This window comes from Myotis yumanensis, unplaced genomic scaffold (assembly GCF_028538775.1).
Source record: "Myotis yumanensis isolate MYYU_CA2020_CCGP unplaced genomic scaffold, mMyoYum1.0.hap1 SCAF_3, whole genome shotgun sequence".
In the NCBI taxonomy this organism is placed as follows: Eukaryota; Metazoa; Chordata; class Mammalia; order Chiroptera; family Vespertilionidae; genus Myotis; species Myotis yumanensis.
Window position 1 is genome coordinate 87808492 of NW_027223754.1, and position 20049 is coordinate 87828540.

The 20049-nt window shown below is 36.4% G+C and overlaps 1 protein-coding gene across 4 annotated transcripts in view; it reads left to right on the plus strand.

Annotated features, from left to right (window-relative positions):
* SETDB2 (SET domain bifurcated histone lysine methyltransferase 2) overlaps positions 1-20049 on the plus strand; it is a 107141-nt gene that overhangs the window by 6866 nt on the left and 80226 nt on the right. For all 4 annotated transcript variants that reach the window (XM_070409079.1, XM_070409078.1, XM_070409080.1 and 1 more), the window contains 3 exons: positions 6423-6548; positions 8185-8250; positions 14351-14447. In XM_070409079.1, the coding sequence (XP_070265180.1) occupies positions 6443-6548; positions 8185-8250; positions 14351-14447 (269 nt within the window). In that variant the 5' untranslated portion in view covers positions 6423-6442. The remainder of the gene's footprint in view (positions 1-6422; positions 6549-8184; positions 8251-14350; positions 14448-20049) is intronic.

The following is a 20049-nucleotide window of genomic DNA, read 5'->3' on the forward strand; positions in this document are numbered from 1 at the left end:
GTTTAAAAGTATGTAGATTACTTAATGAAGCTGAATTGTGGAATTTTCAAGGTGTTTAATTGCAATTGCCTGTTCTAAATTCAGAGGAATTAAGGGTTTATTCTGATCTAGCCAACATTTTTAACTCTCTTTATAATTATGTATCTATAATGCTAAGTCAGTACTTTAAGTTACTTTAAAAAATATTTGTTTTTTAGAAAACATTTGGATTTACAGAAAAATTGAGAGGATAGTACAGAGAGTTCCCGTATTCCTGCACCCAGTTTTGCCTATGATTAATGTCTTACATTTGGCTGGTACATTTGTTACAGTTAATGAACCAGAAGTGACACACTATTATGAACTAAAGTCCATGGTTTATTCCCATTTCCTTAGTTTTTGCCTGATGTCTTTTTCTGTTCCATGATCCCATCCAGGATACCATATTACATTATCTTGTCATATCTTCTTAGGATCCTCTTAGATGTGACATTCCTCAGACTTCCTTTGGTTTTGATTTTGTAGGATTTTGTATCCAGGTATTTTTTAGGATGCTCCTCTATTGGAATTGTTGACTGCTTTTTTTCCTCATGAGTAGGGTTAGAAGGTTGTGGGATGTAAAGTGCCATTTTACCATATCATATCAAGGGTATATTTATCAACATGATTTCTCACTTTTGATACTGAGCTTGATCACCTGGCTGAGAGTGTTGTATTATTTCTCTACTGTAAATGACTTTTTAAAAAAATTTCCCTTTCCTTACTGTACTCTTTGACAGGAAGTCACTATGTGCTGCCCACATTTAATCCATGGGGATTTTATGCTCCTCTTCTTCCAGAGCAGAATATTTACGTTAATTATTTGGAATTGTTCTATATGGGAGATTTGTCTCCTTTCCCCCACCTTTGTATTTATTCAGTCATTTATTTATATATTAATGGATACTTATTTTATACTTTGGGTTATAATCTAGTACTGCTTTATTTTGTTACTTAAATTGTCCCAGGATTGGCCATTGGGAGCTCTTTCAGTTGGCTCTGTGTCCCCTTAACATACTCCCATTAATGTAGGTGGGTTTTGTTTTACTTTGTTTGTTTTTTAGTACTTCTTTATTTTATGGAATTAGAAGATGCTCCAGGCTCACATATATTTCCTGTCCCAGTCCTAGAATCAGCCATTTCTTGAATATACTCTGTTTCCTTTCATTGGAAAATTGTATTAGAAACCAAGATATGGTCAATAGGTATGCTCTTTGTACTGGAGTTCCATTGGTTTAGGCCCTCTCAGTGACAGCATGGCAATATATGTGTGTACTAACCTGTGTATACATATCTATATGTATTTCTATATGTAACCATGTGAGTCTATATTAAGCTAAACGTGACTGTATTGATTTGTCCGACTCTAATCCATTACTATGTGGATCATTCTAGCCTACTCCTTGCTTATCTGTAAACTTCCATTCCAACATTGAGAAATGTGGCTCTGACCATCTGATCCATTTACATAATTGCTCAATTTCAGTAGACAGGCATACTTTGTAGATATTGGGGATTGGGTTCCAGACCACCACAAAAAAATATCAAAGCAAATTGTAATATTTTTGCTGGTGGAGGGTCTTGCCTTTGATTTGTATAAAATGCAACATCTGTGAAGTACAATAAAGCATAGCACAGTAAAACAAGGTATGCCTGTATACTAGTATGTATAATAGTATCAGAAATGTAAATTTATTCCCAGGTGGGAAACAGCAGTGCTGTGCACAGTTACTGTTACTTTTAGACTTCACTTATTTCCAGTTATTTAGGTCAATACCTTTTCCACCCAGCTCTTCAGGGAGATTGTCTATACATTTTTAATACAATTAGATTCTCTTGTCACAGTCTACATTCATTTCTTCCATGGATCCCTAACCTCTTAAATGATATTTTAAAATTTGCATACGTTCAAGTTAACTCTTTGTGCTTTAAAGTTCTTTGGGTTTTGACAAATGCATAGTGTCATTTATGTACTACTACAGTATTATATAGAATTGTTTTAATGCCCTTTACATATGAATTTTTTGTAGATTATATAGTACTGATTTCACTGGACCATTATCTAGAACAGTGGTTCTTAAACTTTCTTTTGCTCTCAGGACTACTTTATACTCTTAAAAGTATTTAAAACCCCAAACAACTTTTGTTTATGTGAATAATACGTGTTCATATTTACTGTATTAGAAATTGAAACCGAGATGTTTCAAAATGTTAATTTAGTTCTTCCCAGGTGGCTCAATTGGTTGGAACATTGTCCCGTACACCAAAAAGGTTGTGGGTTCAATTCTAAGTCAGGGCACATACCTAAGTTTCAGGTTCAATCCCAGGTTAGGGCACATATAGATGACAAGCGATTTATGTTTCTCTCACATCAATGTTTCTCTTTCTCCCTTCCTCTCTTTCTAAAATCAATTTAAAAAAACATATCTTTGGATGATGATTAAAATAAAAAAGTTAATTGGCTCATTTAAAAATAATAAACATGTTAACATGAATTATATTTTTGTGAAAAATAAGCATTTTAAAAACAAAAATTAGTGAAACCATTGTTTTTCACTTTTATAAATTTTTAATAGATGGCTTACTAGAAGAGAGATTCTCATATCTACTGCATTCAATCTGTTCAAATATATTGCTTTGGCTAAAATGTGTAAAGAAAATGAAGCTTCACACAGACAAGAAATTGGAAAAAGGAAGAATATTTTAATAGCCTTTTGATAATTGTGGATATTTTTTTAAAATATGTTTTTATTGATTTTAGAGAGAGCAAGGGAGGGAGAGAGGGAGAGAGAGAGAGAGAGAGAGAGAGAGAGAGATATCTGTTTCCTTCTCATGTCACGGGCATGTGCCCTGACCATGGATCAGCGACCTCTTGGTACTTGGGACAATGCTCAACCAACTGAGCCATACCAGCCTTCATTTCTGGAGAAAAGTAGCAGCAATGTTAGTATACTAATTTGATTTTCAATTCAAGTACCTGTTCTGTATTCCTTGTAACTGTCTTCTAGCGAAATATACTGAAATATTTGTTTTAGATTATAACCCTTAGTATGCATACAATGCACAAATAAGGAGCAAGAGACTAAAATTGTTTACTTTGTAGTAACCATACGGTCTGCTGTTGAAATGGAAGTCAGTCAGATGTTTCTTCGTATGATACTCATTTAGTCTCTGTTCAAAAAAGTTATTAACTGAATCTCTTAATCTCATTTATCAGAGAGGTTGGTTACCTCTTTTCTTACTTAATATTACTGTGGTTAAATTTTCTGCAGTAAGAAGGTGAAGAAAAATGATCAAGAAGAGCCATTGAAATATGAGAAATAAACTTAGCAGTTTGAGATAATAAGGATATCATAAGATCAATATATTAAAAACCTAGAACAAATAAATATGAATTGCTTAGTTACATTTATTTATTCTGCAAGCAAATAGTTTCCGTATTTTCTGATTGGCTTTATTTTCTTATATTGTCAGTGTCCTCTTTATTAATCTATCCCAAGACTAAGCATTTACCCTGTTCACTTTGTTTTGTTTTTGTTAATCCTCACCCAAGGATATTTTTCTATTGATTTATAGAGAGAGTGGAAGGGAGGGGGAGAAACAGAGACACATCAATTGGTTGCCTTTTGCATACGCCTCATCCAGGATTGAGCCTGCAACTGAGGTGTGTGCCCTGACCGGAATTGAACCCAAGACCCTTCAGTCTTCAGGCCAATGCTCTAACCAGTGAGCAAAACCGGCTAGAGCTACCCTGTTCATTTTTTAAGTAATTTGTTGTACATGCTTCCTGTCAGAATAATTTGGTATCATGTATTGCCATTTCTAACAGCTTTAAATGATAGTCACTGAAAAACAAAAATTCATGTAAGTCCTGATTGCTGTCTTTCAGCATCACTGCTTGTTTTCTCAAGCCAGAGGATTATTATGCTATAGAAAGCTCTTTGTAAATACCTTTCAAAACCCTTCTTTTAAATGTCCACCTCAATAAAGATAAATCCCTAATATGAAGTTTTGAGTCCTATCCATGAAAAGAAACATGGTAACAATAATCAGTTAAGTGCTTTTACAAATAGTTTTGCCTAAAAGCAGTGATTTTTGTTGGTTATCTGTCAGTAAAAACTTAATGATTTTAAGGACTCTGAGAACGCCCTGCTTCTGAAAATATTTTCTCCACTTAGTGAATGATTTCTAAAATTCCACATTTAAAGATTAATTTCTTTTGTCTAAGACTGTATTCCCTGTTAAATTATATACAGTAATTTCTTGCTGTCATGTGTTTATCTGTGTACATCAACTCTGAGGTAGATGCTATTATTCCCATTTTACAGATGTAGTCACACATCTAATTAAGTGGCTGTGCTGGGATTCAAACCCACATACATCTGAATTCCAAAGCACAGACTGTTAATCACTCCTGTTCTTTCACCTCCTTGCTCCTCAGTCTCCATGATTCCTTTTCTTGTACTCATCCCTTACATGTTGATGTTCTACAGAAGATCCTCTTCTCATTCCCTACACATTCTTCTTAATCATCTACTCTGTTCTTCAGCAAGCAGTTGTGTGATATTGACCCAAAGTTTGTCTATATGGAGCAGATCTTACTCTGAAGCCTGTGTGTCCATTTTACTCACCCTATTTGAATTTCTGATATGTGCCTCTACCTTGATTCCCTATCTCAGTGCATACCATTAATATACATATGGTTGCCTGAGTCAGAAACTTAGAAATCATTCTTGACTCTTCCCTCTTTTCTCTGCCACATGAGTGTTATAAGAAACAAATCTAATCACATTATAAGATGCTTAAACCTCTTGAGTGGCTCTCTGTAGCCTTCTGTATAAAAATGAAGTTGCTTAGCGTTGTACACAAGGCCCTCCATGTTATGGCTCCTGCATGCTTCTACAGCATCATTTCTCATCTCTTTTGTCCTCACATTGTTTTAAATGTTGAAGCATTGTCTGAGTTGTACCAATGGGAATTAAAGCTGGGCAGTCTTGGGTAGTACACATCAGGGCAAAATGTTAACACAGAAACAGCACCCCTCCTGAGACTGCTTTGGAGGCAGCCCCAATTAGCCAGACATCTTTTATTGGTAAGATGACTTTGCCAGTTAAGAGTTAGAACTCTGAGGCCTAAGCTTCTTATGAAGAGTCTCACTCCATGGCCAAACTTATAGGTTCTAGATTTAATTTTTATTAAGGAAAATGTGGCAGTTTGTAAACTTACTGGGCTTTCATTAATCATCATGGCTTCTCAAGTGACCTTTCTGAAGTGCAATTATTTTGTTCCTCTTTTGCTTAAGTCTTCATTAATTAATTTTAACATTTTACAAATACATTTTAAGATATTTTTGTTACTTGTAAACCTGGTTTAAATGAGATTTTGCTTTTGCCAATTTATTTTAATTGCCTTTCTCATATTTTTGTTTTTAACTTGAAAGGATTATTTCTCTAGGAAGTTGTTAAGGGGTTAGCTTGCTGGGCATAATGAAATTTTGGATCATCTATATAACTTTATAAAAACTTTTAAACATTTTGTTTCATGTTATTAAAGTAATGTAAAAGACATTTTATTTATTTTTAAATCTTTTTTAAAAGTTTATTTCAGAGAAGGGAGAGGGAGAGATAGAAACATCAGTGATGAGAGGGAATCATTAATTGGCTGCCTCCTTGCATACCCCCTGCTGGGGATCAAGCCTGAAACCTTCCATATACCTTGACCAGGAATTGAACTGTAACCTCCTGGTTCATAGTTCAGTGTTCAACCACTGAGCCATACCAGCTGGACTATAAAAGTCATTTAAAAAGCATTATTGTTGGACATTTAATTATTTTAACCATTGTCGAGATGTTTCATTCTGAAGCCATCCACCTCCATACTCAGTGGATGTTGTATTCCTTAAAGTTTTTAAATGAATGTGTCTGTGAATGTCCACTACCACCCTTGAATGAAGTCATTCCTTTTGTTTTCCAGTCAAGAAATAGTGACACTAAAGTTATCATATTTTTCAAGTTAGCAGAAACAAGTGACATACTTAGATCATATTCCTTGTATCTAGATTTTTAAGAAACAATTACCAAAATCATCTTCCTCAAAGAAGGTGAAAGATAATTAAAACTTGATTTTATTTATAAACCAAACAGACTGTTTGTAACATGTGCCATGGGGAAATTACAGTCTATTTTTAAGTTTTTTAAAATTTATTAATTTGAGAGAGAGAGAGGAAGGGAGAGAGAGAAACCTCCATTTATGCATTCATTGATTGATACTTGTTTGTGCCCTGACTGGGGATTGAACTTACAAACTTGACATCTCAGGACAATACTCTAACGAACTGAGCTACCCAGCCAAGGCTACAATTTATTTCTATTGAGATCTTAGACTATTCACTGATTTGTCCTTAGGGGATGCAAAAAATTTCTGGATGGAACTGGAGGATGATGGAAAAGTGGACATCATATTTGAGCAAGTGCAAAATGTGCTGCAGTCACTGAAGCAGAAGATCAAAGATGGGTCTGCCACAAATAAAGGTACAAAGCAATAAAAACTTAGTACATTTAATACTTAATGTAACCCATTGGTATACAGTATAATTGTATTTCCAGTAGTTTGTTTTAAAAGTCAAATTATTTCTTTGTTTTTAAGAACCTAACATCAGTTTTATTTGCTTTTTAGTATGTTTCTATGCTCTGCTTCTATAAAAACTTGCTTTTTACCATACCATGGCTATTTTGTAAAACTGGGGAAGATGCTTATTTTAAGATGCTAGAGGCCCCATGCATAAAATTCATTCATGGGAGGGGTGTCCCTCAGCCTGGCCTGCACCATCTTGAAATCCGGGACCCCTCAAGGGATATCCGACTGCCAGTTTAGGCCTGATCCCGCAGGAATCCCCCTGCGGGATCAGGCCTAAACTGGCAGTCGGACATCCCTCTTGAAATCCGGGACTGCTGGCTCCTAACCGCTCGCCTGCCTGCCTGATCGCCCCTAACCGCTTCTGCCTGTCTGCCTGACTGCCCCTAACTGCTTGCCTGCCTCCCTGATAGCCCTTAACCGCCTCTGCCTCAGCCCCCGCTGCCATGGCTTTGTCCAGAAGGATGTCCGGAGTGACATCCGGAAGGTCGTTTGGCTGTCTGGTCTAATTAGCATATTATGCTTTTATTATTATAGATAATAGCTACTGCATTTATCTCATTATCTCAGGCTACCTGTTATACCCCCCTCCCCCCATTTTCTTTTTGTCTTTTTATCTTTTCTTTGGGGCGGGCATAATGTCTGCTTATTGTACAATTGGTATATATAGAAAACATAACAAAAATTACCCATTATTCCATCATACAGTGACAGCTACTTTTTTTTTAATGTAAAAATACATGTAACTGTATTTTGCCTCCTTTAAGCAGAATTTGCCTTACTAGTCTTCTGAAAGCAAAACATGCATTCTACATAGGCACTCATTCAGTCATCCAAGGTTTTTCTATTTATTTTTCTTCAACTCTGGTTGTTTGTAGAACATAAGACTTTTATGTGGAAACCTCCAAATTCCATCAGGACATACGATTTTCAAGCAAATTTTCCCCAGACTATTTATTTTTCCTCAGACTATTCTGAATACTTTTGGGTGTTCTTATAATATTAATTTACTATGTGCTTGTCAAAAAAATTAGTACTGTTAAAATGAAAAATTTTAACACGAGAATTCTCACTTCATATTACACAGTATTTTACAAAGTATCATACTTTAAAAAGATGTTAGCTTGTAAGAACATGTAATAAATAACTTCAAAATGCAATGGGTATTTAATTTTAAAGCGTGCCTTTAACATTTATGTAAAATGCTTTTTGTACTCATTCAATAGAAGTTTATCTGGCCACTTGGTCAAGCTAGCAATAAAATTACTGGTTCATATTCCTTCCCATTCCTTTATGAGTCTGATATACCTAGATTTGAATCCAATACCACTTCCTAGCTAAATAACCTATAATAAATAGCTTAACCTCTAAGCTTCAATTTCTTTGTCTCTAATACAGATACTCATAAGAACCTCTCAGAGGAGTTGTAAAGATTAAATGAGATAAAAGATGTAAATTGCACAGTAGCTGGGACCTTGAATAAAGGTGATGCTGCTGCTGATAGCTTTCATTCTTTTTTCCTTTCCTTAACAGAGTACATTCAAGCAATGATTCTAGTGAATGAAGCAACTATAAATAACAATTTAACATTGATAAAAGGTATGTATATTTCTAATCCCAATCTAGAGTATTTTCTGGTATTTTCTTGATCTGAAGCAGGCCCACCTAATTATGTCAGGCTAACTAAACTATATAAATCAGTTTAATTTCTCTATTAAATGAAAATCCCTACCCATCCAGATAAAGGAAATGCACACTCTACAAAGCCTCCTAGGGAAGTAATGAACAAATGTATCTCTTCTTCATAAAAGCTTTTTGTATAAGAAGGGCAAATAAAATTTTAAGACTCGAAACCACCAAAAACCAGCTTTGTGTGAAGAACACTACTAGGAAGGAATATTCTGGTATAGATAGATGGGTGTCAGTCTTCAAAACTCTAAACAAATTTATGTTACAGTTAATCAAAAATAACATACCAGGACTAGAAAAAGAAATATTAAAAGTTACTTTATTAGAATCACTATCCTGTAAATATATATAAATATATTCTATTTATATTCTATAAATCTTAGTCTATCCCTGATTTACTAAAGTGTTTGGGAAGCACATTTATTAGATGTGAGTTACTACTAAATATTATCAATAAATTATAATTTTAACTGCTGTAATTTGGAGCCTTAAGGTTTTAAATCTCTGAAAATATAGCCTAGCATCATCAATATATTTTAAAGAAATCTTTTGTTGCTCAAAAGTATTCTCAATTTCGGTAGCTAACATATATTTTTATAATAATATTAGATTCTGTCTGAAAACAGCCTTTCGCAGTATCCTTCAGTTGCACTTGGAATCAGCACACCCTTAAAGGATTATAGTAGTTTTCTTTTTTTTTTTTCTTTTCGTTTTTTTTTGTGTTGTTTTTTTTTTTTTTAAATAGTAGTTTTGAAGAAAAGCTTTTAAATACAGGAGGTGGTTAGATAACTAAATTTAAACAATTCTTTTTTTATTTCGGAGACAATATATTTCCCACTAAAAGAAAGTAAGTGGCCCTGGTGGCTCAGTTGGCTGGAGCGTCATTTCATACACCAAAAGGTTGTGGGTTCCATTGCTGGTCAGGGTGCATACCTAGATTGTGGGTTCAATCCCTGGTCAGGTTGTGTATGGGAGGCAACCAATTGATGTTTCTCTCTTTCTCTCTCTCTCTCTCTCTCTCTCTCTCTCTCTCTGTCTCCTTTCCTTCATCTCACTCTGTCTCTCTTCCTCTCTCTCTAAAATCAGTTTAAAAAAATAGCATATTCTTGGGTGGGGATTAATTACAAAAGAAGTTAAGTTGGGGTTTTGTTTTGGTTCTTTTAAAGTAGTAATTTTGTCAGTAGAGATGCTGAATATTGTAATTTAATATTTTTAGTAGTTTATCTGAGTTGCAATGAACTTATTAAAATAAACTTATTAATATAAAAGTATGTGTTTGCCAGTGGTAGAGCAATGTTTTTAAGTAAGTGGGGAGTTATATAATTGACATTTAAAAATTTTTTTTAAATTTATCTTTATTGTTACAGATGTCCCCATTCCTTTTCTCTATTGACTCCCCTCTTCCCCACTCCTGACCCCTCCCCAGGCCTTCACCCCACTGTTGTCTGTGTCCATGGGTTATGCATATCCTCCTATCTAATAATAGACAAACATGGTAATTGACCGTACCTTCACTATGCCTCCCATTGGCTAATCAGTGTGATATGCAAATTAACCACCAACAAAGATGGCGGCTAATTTACATACTGCAGGCAGGGTGGGTGAGCGCCATCCTGCCTGCCCCACCGCCATCCGGGCCTGCTATCTGCGACCCGGGGCGGCGGGCATCTGTGTGCGACCCCATCCGGGGCGGCTGGGCAGTGCAGCAGCAATGCGCCCGCCCACCCGGGCATCCCGTGTGCGACCCAGCCCAGGGCAGCCGGGCGGGGCAGCGAAGGCTTGAAGGCAGCTCCGGCTGGAGCGAAGGCCTGGGTCCCGGATGCCAGAGGAAAACCGGTACCGGCAGCCAGGGGAAGGGAAAGCCCATTGCACGAATCTTTTCGTGCAACAGGCCTCTAGTATGTATATGATTTCTTTGGTTGATTTCTCCCTTTCCTCTAAAGATCCTCAGTGTGTTGCATGCTTCAATGTCTCTGGATATATTTTGTTTGTCAGTTTATTTTGTTCATTAGATTTCACATATAAGTGAGATCATGTGGCCCTAATTGGTTTGGCTCGGTGGATAGATCATCGGCCTCCGGACTGAAGGGTCCCAGGTTCGATTCCATTCAAGGGCATGTACCTTGGTTGCAGGCACATCCCCAGTAAGGGGGTGTGCAGGAGATAGCTGATCAATATTTCTCTCTCATCGATGTTTCTAGCTCTCTATCCCTCTCCCTTCCTCTCTGTAAAAAAATCAATAGAATACATTTAAAAAAAATAAGTGAGATCATGTGAAACTTGTCTTTCTCTGACTGACTTATCTCACTTAGCGTAATCCTCTCAGGTCCCTCCATGCTGTCTCAAAGGGTAAAAGATCCTTCTTCTTTTACAGCTGCATAGTATTCCATTGTGTAAATGTACCACTATATTTTTATCCATTCGTCTACTGATGGGCACTTGAGCAATTTCCAGATCTTAGATTTTGTAAATAAATTTGCTATGAACATAGGGGTGCATATATTCTTTCTAATGGGTGTTTCCAGCTTCTTAGGCTATATTCCTAGAAGTGGGATCACTGGGTCACACGGCAGTTCCATATTTAATTTTTTGAGGAAACACACACTATTTTCCATCGTGGCTGTACCAGTCTACATTTCCACCAGCAGTGTACTAAGGGTTTCTTTTCTCCACATCCTCACCAGTACTTGTTTGTTGATTTGTTAATGGTAGTCATTCTGGCAGATGTGAGGTGGTACCTCGTTGTTTTAATTTGCATCTCTCTCATGATTAGTGACATTGAGCATTTTTTTCATGTATCCCTTGGCCATTTGTATGTCCTTATTGGAGAAATAAGTGTCATTTTAGGTCTTCTGCACATTTTTTTCGTTTGGGTTTTTCTTCCTCTCGTTGAGTTGCATGAGTACTTTATATTTTTTGTTTGTTTTATTTTATAATATGTATTTTTATTGATTTCAGAGAGGAAGGGAGAAGGAGAGAGAGATAGAAACATCAATGATGAGAGAGAATCATTGATCAGCTGCCTCCTGCACACTCCCTACTGGGGATCAAGCCCAAAACCCGGGCCTGTGCCCTGACCAGGACCTCCTGGTTCATAGGTTCGTTGCTCAACCACTGGCCCACATCAATCAGGCATTTTAGATATTAGCCCCTTATCAGATCTATGTATCAGTGGCAAATATGTTCTCATACAGTGGGTTCCCTTTTCATTTTGATGCTGATTTCTTTTGCTGTGCAGAAGCTTTTTATTTTTATGTAGTCCCATTTGTTTATTTTTCCCTTTGTTTCTCTTGCCCTAGGGCCTAGGCTTTATATCAGTGAAAATTTTGCTACGTGCAATGTCTTATATTTTGCTTCCTATTTTTTCTACAAGGATTTTTACAGTTTCACGACTCACATTTACATCTTTTTTCTGTTTTGAGTTTATTCTTGTGTATGGTGTAAGTTGGTGGTCTAGTTTCACTTTTTTTTTTTTGCATGTATCTGTCCAGTTATCCTAACACCATTAATTGAAGAGACTATCTTTACTCCAGTGTATTTTCTTGCCTCCCTCCTTTACCAAATATTAATTGAGCATAATGGCTTGGGTTGATTTCTGGTTCTGTTCCGTTCCATTGATCTATATGCCTGTTCTTGTGCCAGTATCAGGTTGTTTTGATTACAGTGGCTGTATAGTATAGCTTGTTATCTGGTATTGTGATCCCTCCAACTTTGTTATTTTTTCTCAAGAAATTGCTTCAGCTATTGAGGGTCTTTTTTTGGTTCCATATAAATTGGAGTGTTTGTTCTAGATCTATGAAACATGCCGTTGGTATTTTAATAAGGATTGCATTGAATCTATAGATTGTTTGGGTAGCATGCAAATTTTAATGATACTAATTCTACCAGTCCTTGAACATGGTATATTCTTCCACCTGTTTATATCTTCTTGTATCTTTTTTTTCAACATTCTGTAATTGTCTGAGTACAAGTCTTTTACCTCCTTGGTTGAGTTTATTCCTAAGTATCTTAATTTTTTTGTTACCCTGGTAAATGGGATTTTTTTTTTTTTCGTTTCTCTTTCTGAGAGTTCATTATTGGTGTATAAAAATGCCAACAAATTCTAGGTATAAATTTGTATCCTGCATTGCAAAAAAAGTACTTTTTGGTGGAGTCTTTAGGGTTTTCTATGTATATCATGTCATCTGCGAATAATGACTATTTTACATCCTTCTTTCCAATTTGGATGCCTTTTTTTCTTCTTGTCTGATTGCTGTGGCTAGGACTTCCAGTACTATGTTGAATAAAAGCGATGAAAGCAGACAACCCTGTGTGTTCCTGTTTTTAGGGAAAGTGTTTTTAGTTTTTGCCCATTGAGTACGATGTTGGCCATAGATTTGTTATATATGGTAATAAAAGGATTAACAACTTTCTAGTAATAAAATTTCATGTTAGTATTTTAAAAAATACTGAGACTGGGCCCTGGCTGGTTTGGCCCAGTGGATAGAGCGTCGGCCTATGGACTGAAGGGTCCCAGGTTTGATTCCAGACAAAATTGATCCCCAGTCGGGGGCGTGCAGGAGGCAGATCAATGATTCTCTCATTATTGATGTTTCTACCTCTCACTTCCTCTCCCTTCCTCTCTGATATCAGTAAAAATATATTTTAAAAATATAAATAAATAAATAAATAAATAAATAAACAAACAAACAAACAAACAAACTGAGATGGGAGAAACAAAATGATTTGGTGTTGAGGTCAAAACAAGCCATCCCAGACCCAGCCTATGCTCCACAAATCACTAAAAATTACCTTTATTTTTTTTGCTTGTGTTTAATAAGCTGTAAATATTTGCTGGGTCCCCATTACAAAGGATTAGATATTTTTTTGAGATAAATTATTATTTCCCCTTTACCCCTTAACTAATGATTAATTTTAAACCTCCATGTTTTTCAGTAAATCTTATTTCTAACTATGCTTATATACATTTGTCTATTCATATTTGTTAGTATGGGTTTACACTAATTCATGCAAAGAAGTTTTCTGTTAAAATCAGAAATTCTTAATTTGTAAAATTTATTTATTTTCAGTCAGTTATTATAACTCACTGCAACTATCAGATTTTAAACTTTCTTTCTTTACCTAGATAATTAAAGAGGGATCTTTGTTTTTCAATAGGCCAAGGAGTGGCCTTGGATTATAACTTAATCTTTTATTGACTTAAATTTTTTTTTTTCTTTTTTATAAGACTGGTTTGCACTAAAGGACAGGGTAAGCTAATAATCCAAGGCAGGATGAGAAATCATTTTTTCTTAAGGTTCATCATTGTCTAGGAAAAAGTGCATTAAAAAAAAACAAAACACCTCTTTAAACCAAACTTATAGAATATTCCACATATCATTTTTCACAATAAGAACCAGAAAACTAATTTATTTAATTAAATACACAGTTATGTCTATATTATAATCATGTTACAGAGTAAGAATAGATGAGTAGAAAAAGAAAGAGACAATAAACAAAATTAAGTGCAGAAAGATACAGGAGAGACTAAGAGAAATATAAAAAAACAAATGGAAAGACAAAAAGAGGTATCCAAATATCCTACTCAATTCCCCCTATAAAATAGGTAATAGTAAAACAATGAGAAAAGAAAAGATACATAAACTTCTTTATTTGTAGCCTATTTATAAAGCCTTATGTTATTTTTCTATATAATACAAACAAAAGTAGGGATACTTGATGTTCACCTTAAAGGTTGATTAAAATTCAAATAAAGTTCAGGCCAAACTAGAGTTTTCTGCATTAGAAATCTCTTTTATCCTATCTTTTATTTCATCCTATCTTATTTTCTTGATGTTTTTAAAAATATTCACACTTAACTTTTTGGCTTAATCTTGATACCTTAATATGTTTGCAGATTTAAAGGCTCAGTATATCTCTAGTTAATAAAGATATTACTTAGATATTATTGTGAATGATTTTTAAATTGGTGTACTTGTTACTCATGTTTATATATATTTTTTTAATGTAGATCATAAATCTTTGACCGAGAATGAACAGGAAAACAAATCAGGTTCATTGCCATCTACATCATATGAAGACTTTGTTCCAGAAGACAGTACAGTTCTGTATGTATATCCATTTAATTTAATCTTGTTGTTAATAGTTTTGCTCCCAGAAAGAGGTTTACTCTTGCTATTCATTTTACAGAAGAGTAGATAGAATATATGAAAAAAGATTCCCACTAAAAGCATTAAAAGTTGTAAATTTTAGTATTTTAGGTAGGATAAAATTTCATGAGTCCCTTAATAGGTTATTTACTTTTAATATCCTTAGATAATCAAGTCTTTTAATAAAATTTAGCTTAGGATGTCTTTGTATATTATTAGATTGAAATCTACCAAACTGGCTGGTTTTTTTTTTTAACTAGAAAATTATTTTTCCTGGATGATTTCTTTTAAAGTGGAATATTAAAAAGGGTAAAAATTGTTTCTTTCAGTATCAGTTCAGTTTTTAAAATGCATAATAGCGCTAAATTAGTATCAGAAATTTTATAAGACTAGGCTACATTTTTCTGACCTTTTCTTTTTTTAAAATGTTTTTATTGATTTTTAGAGAGAAGAAGGAAGAGGCAGAGAGAGAGAAAAAAAAACACTGATGAGAGAGAACATTGGTCAGCTGCCTCCTGCATGGCCCCCACTGGGGATCAAGCCCTTAACCGGAGCATGTGCCTTGACTGGAAATCAAACTGGCAATTTCTTGGTGCATGGGTTGATGCTCAACCACTGAACCACATTAGCCTGGCTGACCTTTTCTTCTTTAACCACTAATTTCAGTATAGATTCCTCAGCAGAATTCCTCAGTAGAATTGTATAAGAGGAAATCTGACACTCTGACATTTAGTCTTTATTTTTAGTAGGTAATGCCTGTATTAAAACTTTCAAGTACTAGTTAAAGGGAAGTTTCTGAAAACGTTTTGTGCTAGCGTAGGGAACAGAATTTCAAAAAACCAAAAAGTGTCTTTAGAAAGTAAGTTATTAAGTTGATTGCCCTTTCAGCTACATAGTAAAGTAACAAAAAAAAGTTGTCAATACAGAATTCTTTTTTTCTTTTCAGTGTTTATGAGAGTTGTAGATTGATACTATTGCATATGATTTGCATTTACAAATATTAGAGATGTCATTGCAGTTTGAGTCTAAAGGCTCATCAAAAACTCTCAGAGAAAGCTAAGTTCACAGTTTTAAAACACTTTAATTGGCCATTTCAGTAGCTGAATTCTGACTTTCTTATATACAGCATAAAGTTCTATTACCTTTTAAAAAAAGGTAAATCACTCTAAATCACTAAAATAGATTGTTTTTATATAAATTGCCTCCAGACAAACTGTTCCCCATCTTATATTTAGATAATTATATTTTAAGCTTAAATGCAGGAGTTGGTTCATTCTTAAGTGTCCTATTATCCTAGCTTATCATAATCCTTTCGAATTTTGAAACTCTTATCCAGGGGTCCTCAAACTACGGCCCGCGGGCCACATGCAAATACAAATATTGTATTTGTTCCCGTTTTTACTTCAAAAATAAGATATGTGCAGTGTGCATAGGAATTTGTTCATTGTTTTTTTTTTGTTAACTATAGTCCGGCCCTTCAACGGTCTGAGGGACAGTGAACTGGCCCCCTGTTTAAAAAGTTTGAGGACCCCTGCTCTTATCTGTTATATTTTCTTACTAGCTTTTCATCTTGCACAAATATTTAAATAAGCTTTCTAGTCTTTATTGAAGCTCACTGCTAGAGACCTCTTTTTATTACTCTTCATAAAGAACTGTTCAACCAGTTGTGAATTTATTTACCTCTACCATTGTCCTGCCTATGTTTCTCTTTCTTACTCATAAGACTATGAGAAATCAGGATTCACTGCTGTAGCATTCTATATTATTATCAAACTTTATCAACCCTTATCAAAAAGTATGATTAGGTTTATTTGCACTTTTTTTTTTGTGAACTAGTCCATGTTGGCTTTTTAAATCATAAGTATTTAAAAGTCACATGGCCTGATTCTCTCTTTTAGAATTGTTTAGGGATCAATAGTAATCTTACCATTTCTGTACTTTCTGGATTGTTCCCTTTATTATTTTTTTAAATCCTCACCTGAGGTTATTTTTTTAAAAATATATTTTTATTGATTTCAGAGAGGAAGGAAGAAGGAGAAAGAGATAGAAACATCACTGATGAGAGAATCATTGATCGGTTGTCTCCTGCACGTCCCCCCACTGGGGATCGAGCCCACAACCCGGGCATGTACCCTTGACCGAAATTGAACCTGGGACCCCTCAGTTCATAGGCTGACACTCTATCCACCGAGCCAAACCAGCTAGGGCTTGAGTTATTTTTTCCATTGATTTTTTTTTTAAAAAAAGAGGGGTCCAGAACCAGTTGGTCTCAATGGATAAAGCGTCGGCCTCCGGGCTCAAGGGTCCCGGGTTCAATTCCGGTCAAGGGCATGTACCTTGGTTGCGGGCACATCCCCAGTTAGGGGCGTGCAGCAGGCGGCTGATCAATGTTTCTCTCTCATTGATGTTTCTAACTCTCTATCCCTCTCCCTTCCTCTCTGCAGGAAATCAATAAAACATATTTTTTTAAAAAAAGAGTACAAATACTACAAAAATATGTAGCAGGTGTTATGGAAACAATGAGAACTCAATGATCTCAAGGAGCTTACATTCTAAGCAGAGAATTAAGTATGTATTTACTAGTAAAGTATAGATAATGTTATGAATGAAGCCAGGATACCTAATGTGATGGGAAGAGATCTAATCTTTATTTTACTGTGTTGTTTTTTTTAAGGTTCTAAATTAATTTTTCTATAGTTTGGAAGTCCAAATCATCTGAAATTTTTAAAAAAATATTTTTATTAATTTTTAAAGAGAGGAAGGGGGAGGGAGAGAGAGAAACATCAATGTGAGAGTGAAGCATCAATTGGCTGCCTCCTGCATCGATGTGGGAGGCAACTCATCAATGTCTCTCTCTCACATTGATGTTTCTCTCTCTCTCCCTAAAATCAATATATATATATATTTTTTTAAAAAAAAAAAAATAAAAAAAATAAAAAAGAGGGGAAGGGAGAGAGTGGAGGGGGAGAGAGAGAAACATCAATGTGAGACACATCAATTGGTTGCCTTCCCCACGTGCCCTGGCAGGGGCTGGGACAAACCAGCAACTCCTCTGTTTGCAGGCTGAGGCTCTAACCGCTGATCCAAACCGGCCAGGGCTGGAAGGTTCCCTTAAAAAAAAATTAAAAATCAGGGCAGTATTTTTCTATTTTTTATTTCTTTTGATTTTTATCTGGTCTTTCCAACTTGAGGGCAGCAGCGATAGTTATAGGTAGAAAAGACAAAGGCAAATTGTTTTTGAGCCTCCCCTTCTCTCTATAATCAGTTAACTTTATAGGATCTTTCCCCAACTGATTGTCTTCTTGTTTCAAACGTAGCTTGACTGAGATCTTTTCATATGAAGGGATGTGTCTAATTAGGCTCAGGATATTCTTCCTTAACCATTACGAATTTTAAGGCCACATTTTATTCTTGACCAGAATTATGTTTAAAGAATTATTTTGTATTTCCTCTGCAGATCATGAGTTTATTATTTGTTTTGCTTTTATTAGTTAAGCCTCTGGAGTCTAGTAGGTCAGTGGTCACATAGGCAAACTGGCACTAAATGGTGAATAACTTAAGACAGCGGTTCTTGGCCCTAACTGAGTTGCTCAATGTCATATAATTTGTCAATGGAAAACCAGAGTGAAAATCTTAGATCTGACAGGAAACTGGCTTTTAAAATTTTATTCCTAAGTTTAATTTAATTTCTACTCCATATAAGTGAACTATAACATAGGTATATATAAAAACAAATTTATCCCTGGCCAGTGTGGCTCAGGTGGTTGGGCATTGTCCCATGCACTGAAGGGTTTCAGGTTCGATCAGTAGGTGGCATGCAGGAGGCAGCTAATCGATGTTCTGCTCTCACATCAATGTTTCTCTCTTTCTCCCCTCTCCCTTCCTCTCTCTCTAAAAATAAGAAAGACTTTTTAAAAAGTTATTTTAATGATAATTTTTACAAAAATACCTACTTTTGTGTTGTTAGGAAACCTGGCTTAATTCTTTTTCTTAGTTGAGTAATTTTTTAGGAACACACAGCCAGCTTAAGTAGTGGAATTCATTAGAGCAGGGGTCCTCAAACTACAGCCCGTGGGCCACATGCAAATACAAATATTGTATTTGTTCCCGTTTTGTGTTTTTACTTCAAAATAAGATATGTGCAGTGTGCATAGGAATTTGTTCATAGTTTTTTTTTTAAACTATAGTCCGGCCCTCCAACGGTCTGAGGGACAGTGAGCTGGCCCCCTGTTTAAAAAGTTTGAGGACCCCTGCATTAGAGATACACCAGGTGTATAGCTTTGGCTAATATACATGGTGAAAGTGGGCTCTTGCCCCACTGCTAGAAGACCCAGGTTTGAATTTAAGCCATTTGACTTTTTATAACACGTGCACATAAACACCCAAAAGAGCTTATTTTTTTTTTAAAGAAAACACACACATTCCTAACCTCCATGTATTTACATACACACACATATAAGTAAAATAGGTGTTCAAGAATAGAAACTGTAACACAGCAGGCCATATGGGGATTAGATTTGAAACTGGGAAATCAGTACCTATAACTATCGCTGCTGCCCTCAAGTTGGAAAGACTAGACAAAAATGAAAAGAAACTGAAGTCTGAGACAGTTTAAAAGGGGTCCTAGAATGCTACTTTATTTAAACACTAGAGGCCCGGTGCACGAAATTCGTGCACTGGGGATGGGTGGTCCCTTAGCCCAGCATGTGCCCTCTTGCAGTCCGGGACCCCTCCCTCGTTACTGCCCACCTGCTTGCTGCTTCCTACCACTCGGCTTGCTGCTCCTTAGTACTGCCAGGAAGGCCTTGGGTCTGCTGGGTGCCAGGCCTGCGGGTTTGTGTCTCTGATACCCCCAGCAGCCCCAGCACCTTGATGGTGGGGCTTGGGGCTGCGGGTCTTTGATCAGGGCCCCAGAAGCCCCAGCAGCCCCAGCAGCCCCAGCACCACCTAAATAACTTAAGGGAAACTTTATTTAGTCTTCTTTTAAAAGCAATCTAGTTTAAAAATGAGTTGCAGTTAAGACAGAACAAAGAACATGGTACCTAAGAGTGAGATAGACTGACAGAGGAGAGGCTGGGCACTGGTCAGGGGCTTACATGCCAACTGTTCTCCACCTGGGAAATGATGTAAAATCGGTTTCTTTAGTTTTCTGCTTAATGGTCTTCTCCAGCACTGAGGTCAGAGCAGCCGCCTTCCAGCCCCCAGGCTGCTTCTCAGAGCCGGGAATTTCACCATAGGCCTCTGCCTAGGACAGGACCTCTGCACCCCCAGGGTGCATAAACACACAGGGCTTCCATCAGGCTCCGCTGATCCCGGGGCCAGGAGGCCTCACAGCTCCTCTGATCCCAGGGCCCTGAGGCCTCTCGGCTCCGCTGATCCCAGGACCCTGAGGCCTCTCAGCTCCTCTGATTCCGGGGCCCTGAGGCCTCTCGGCTCCGCTGATCCAGGGGGCCGGGAGGCCTCTCGGCTCTGCTGATCCCAGGGCCCTGAGGCCTCTCGGCTCTGCTGATCCAGGGGGCCGGGAGGCCTCTCGGCTCCGCTGATCCAGGGGGCCGGGAGG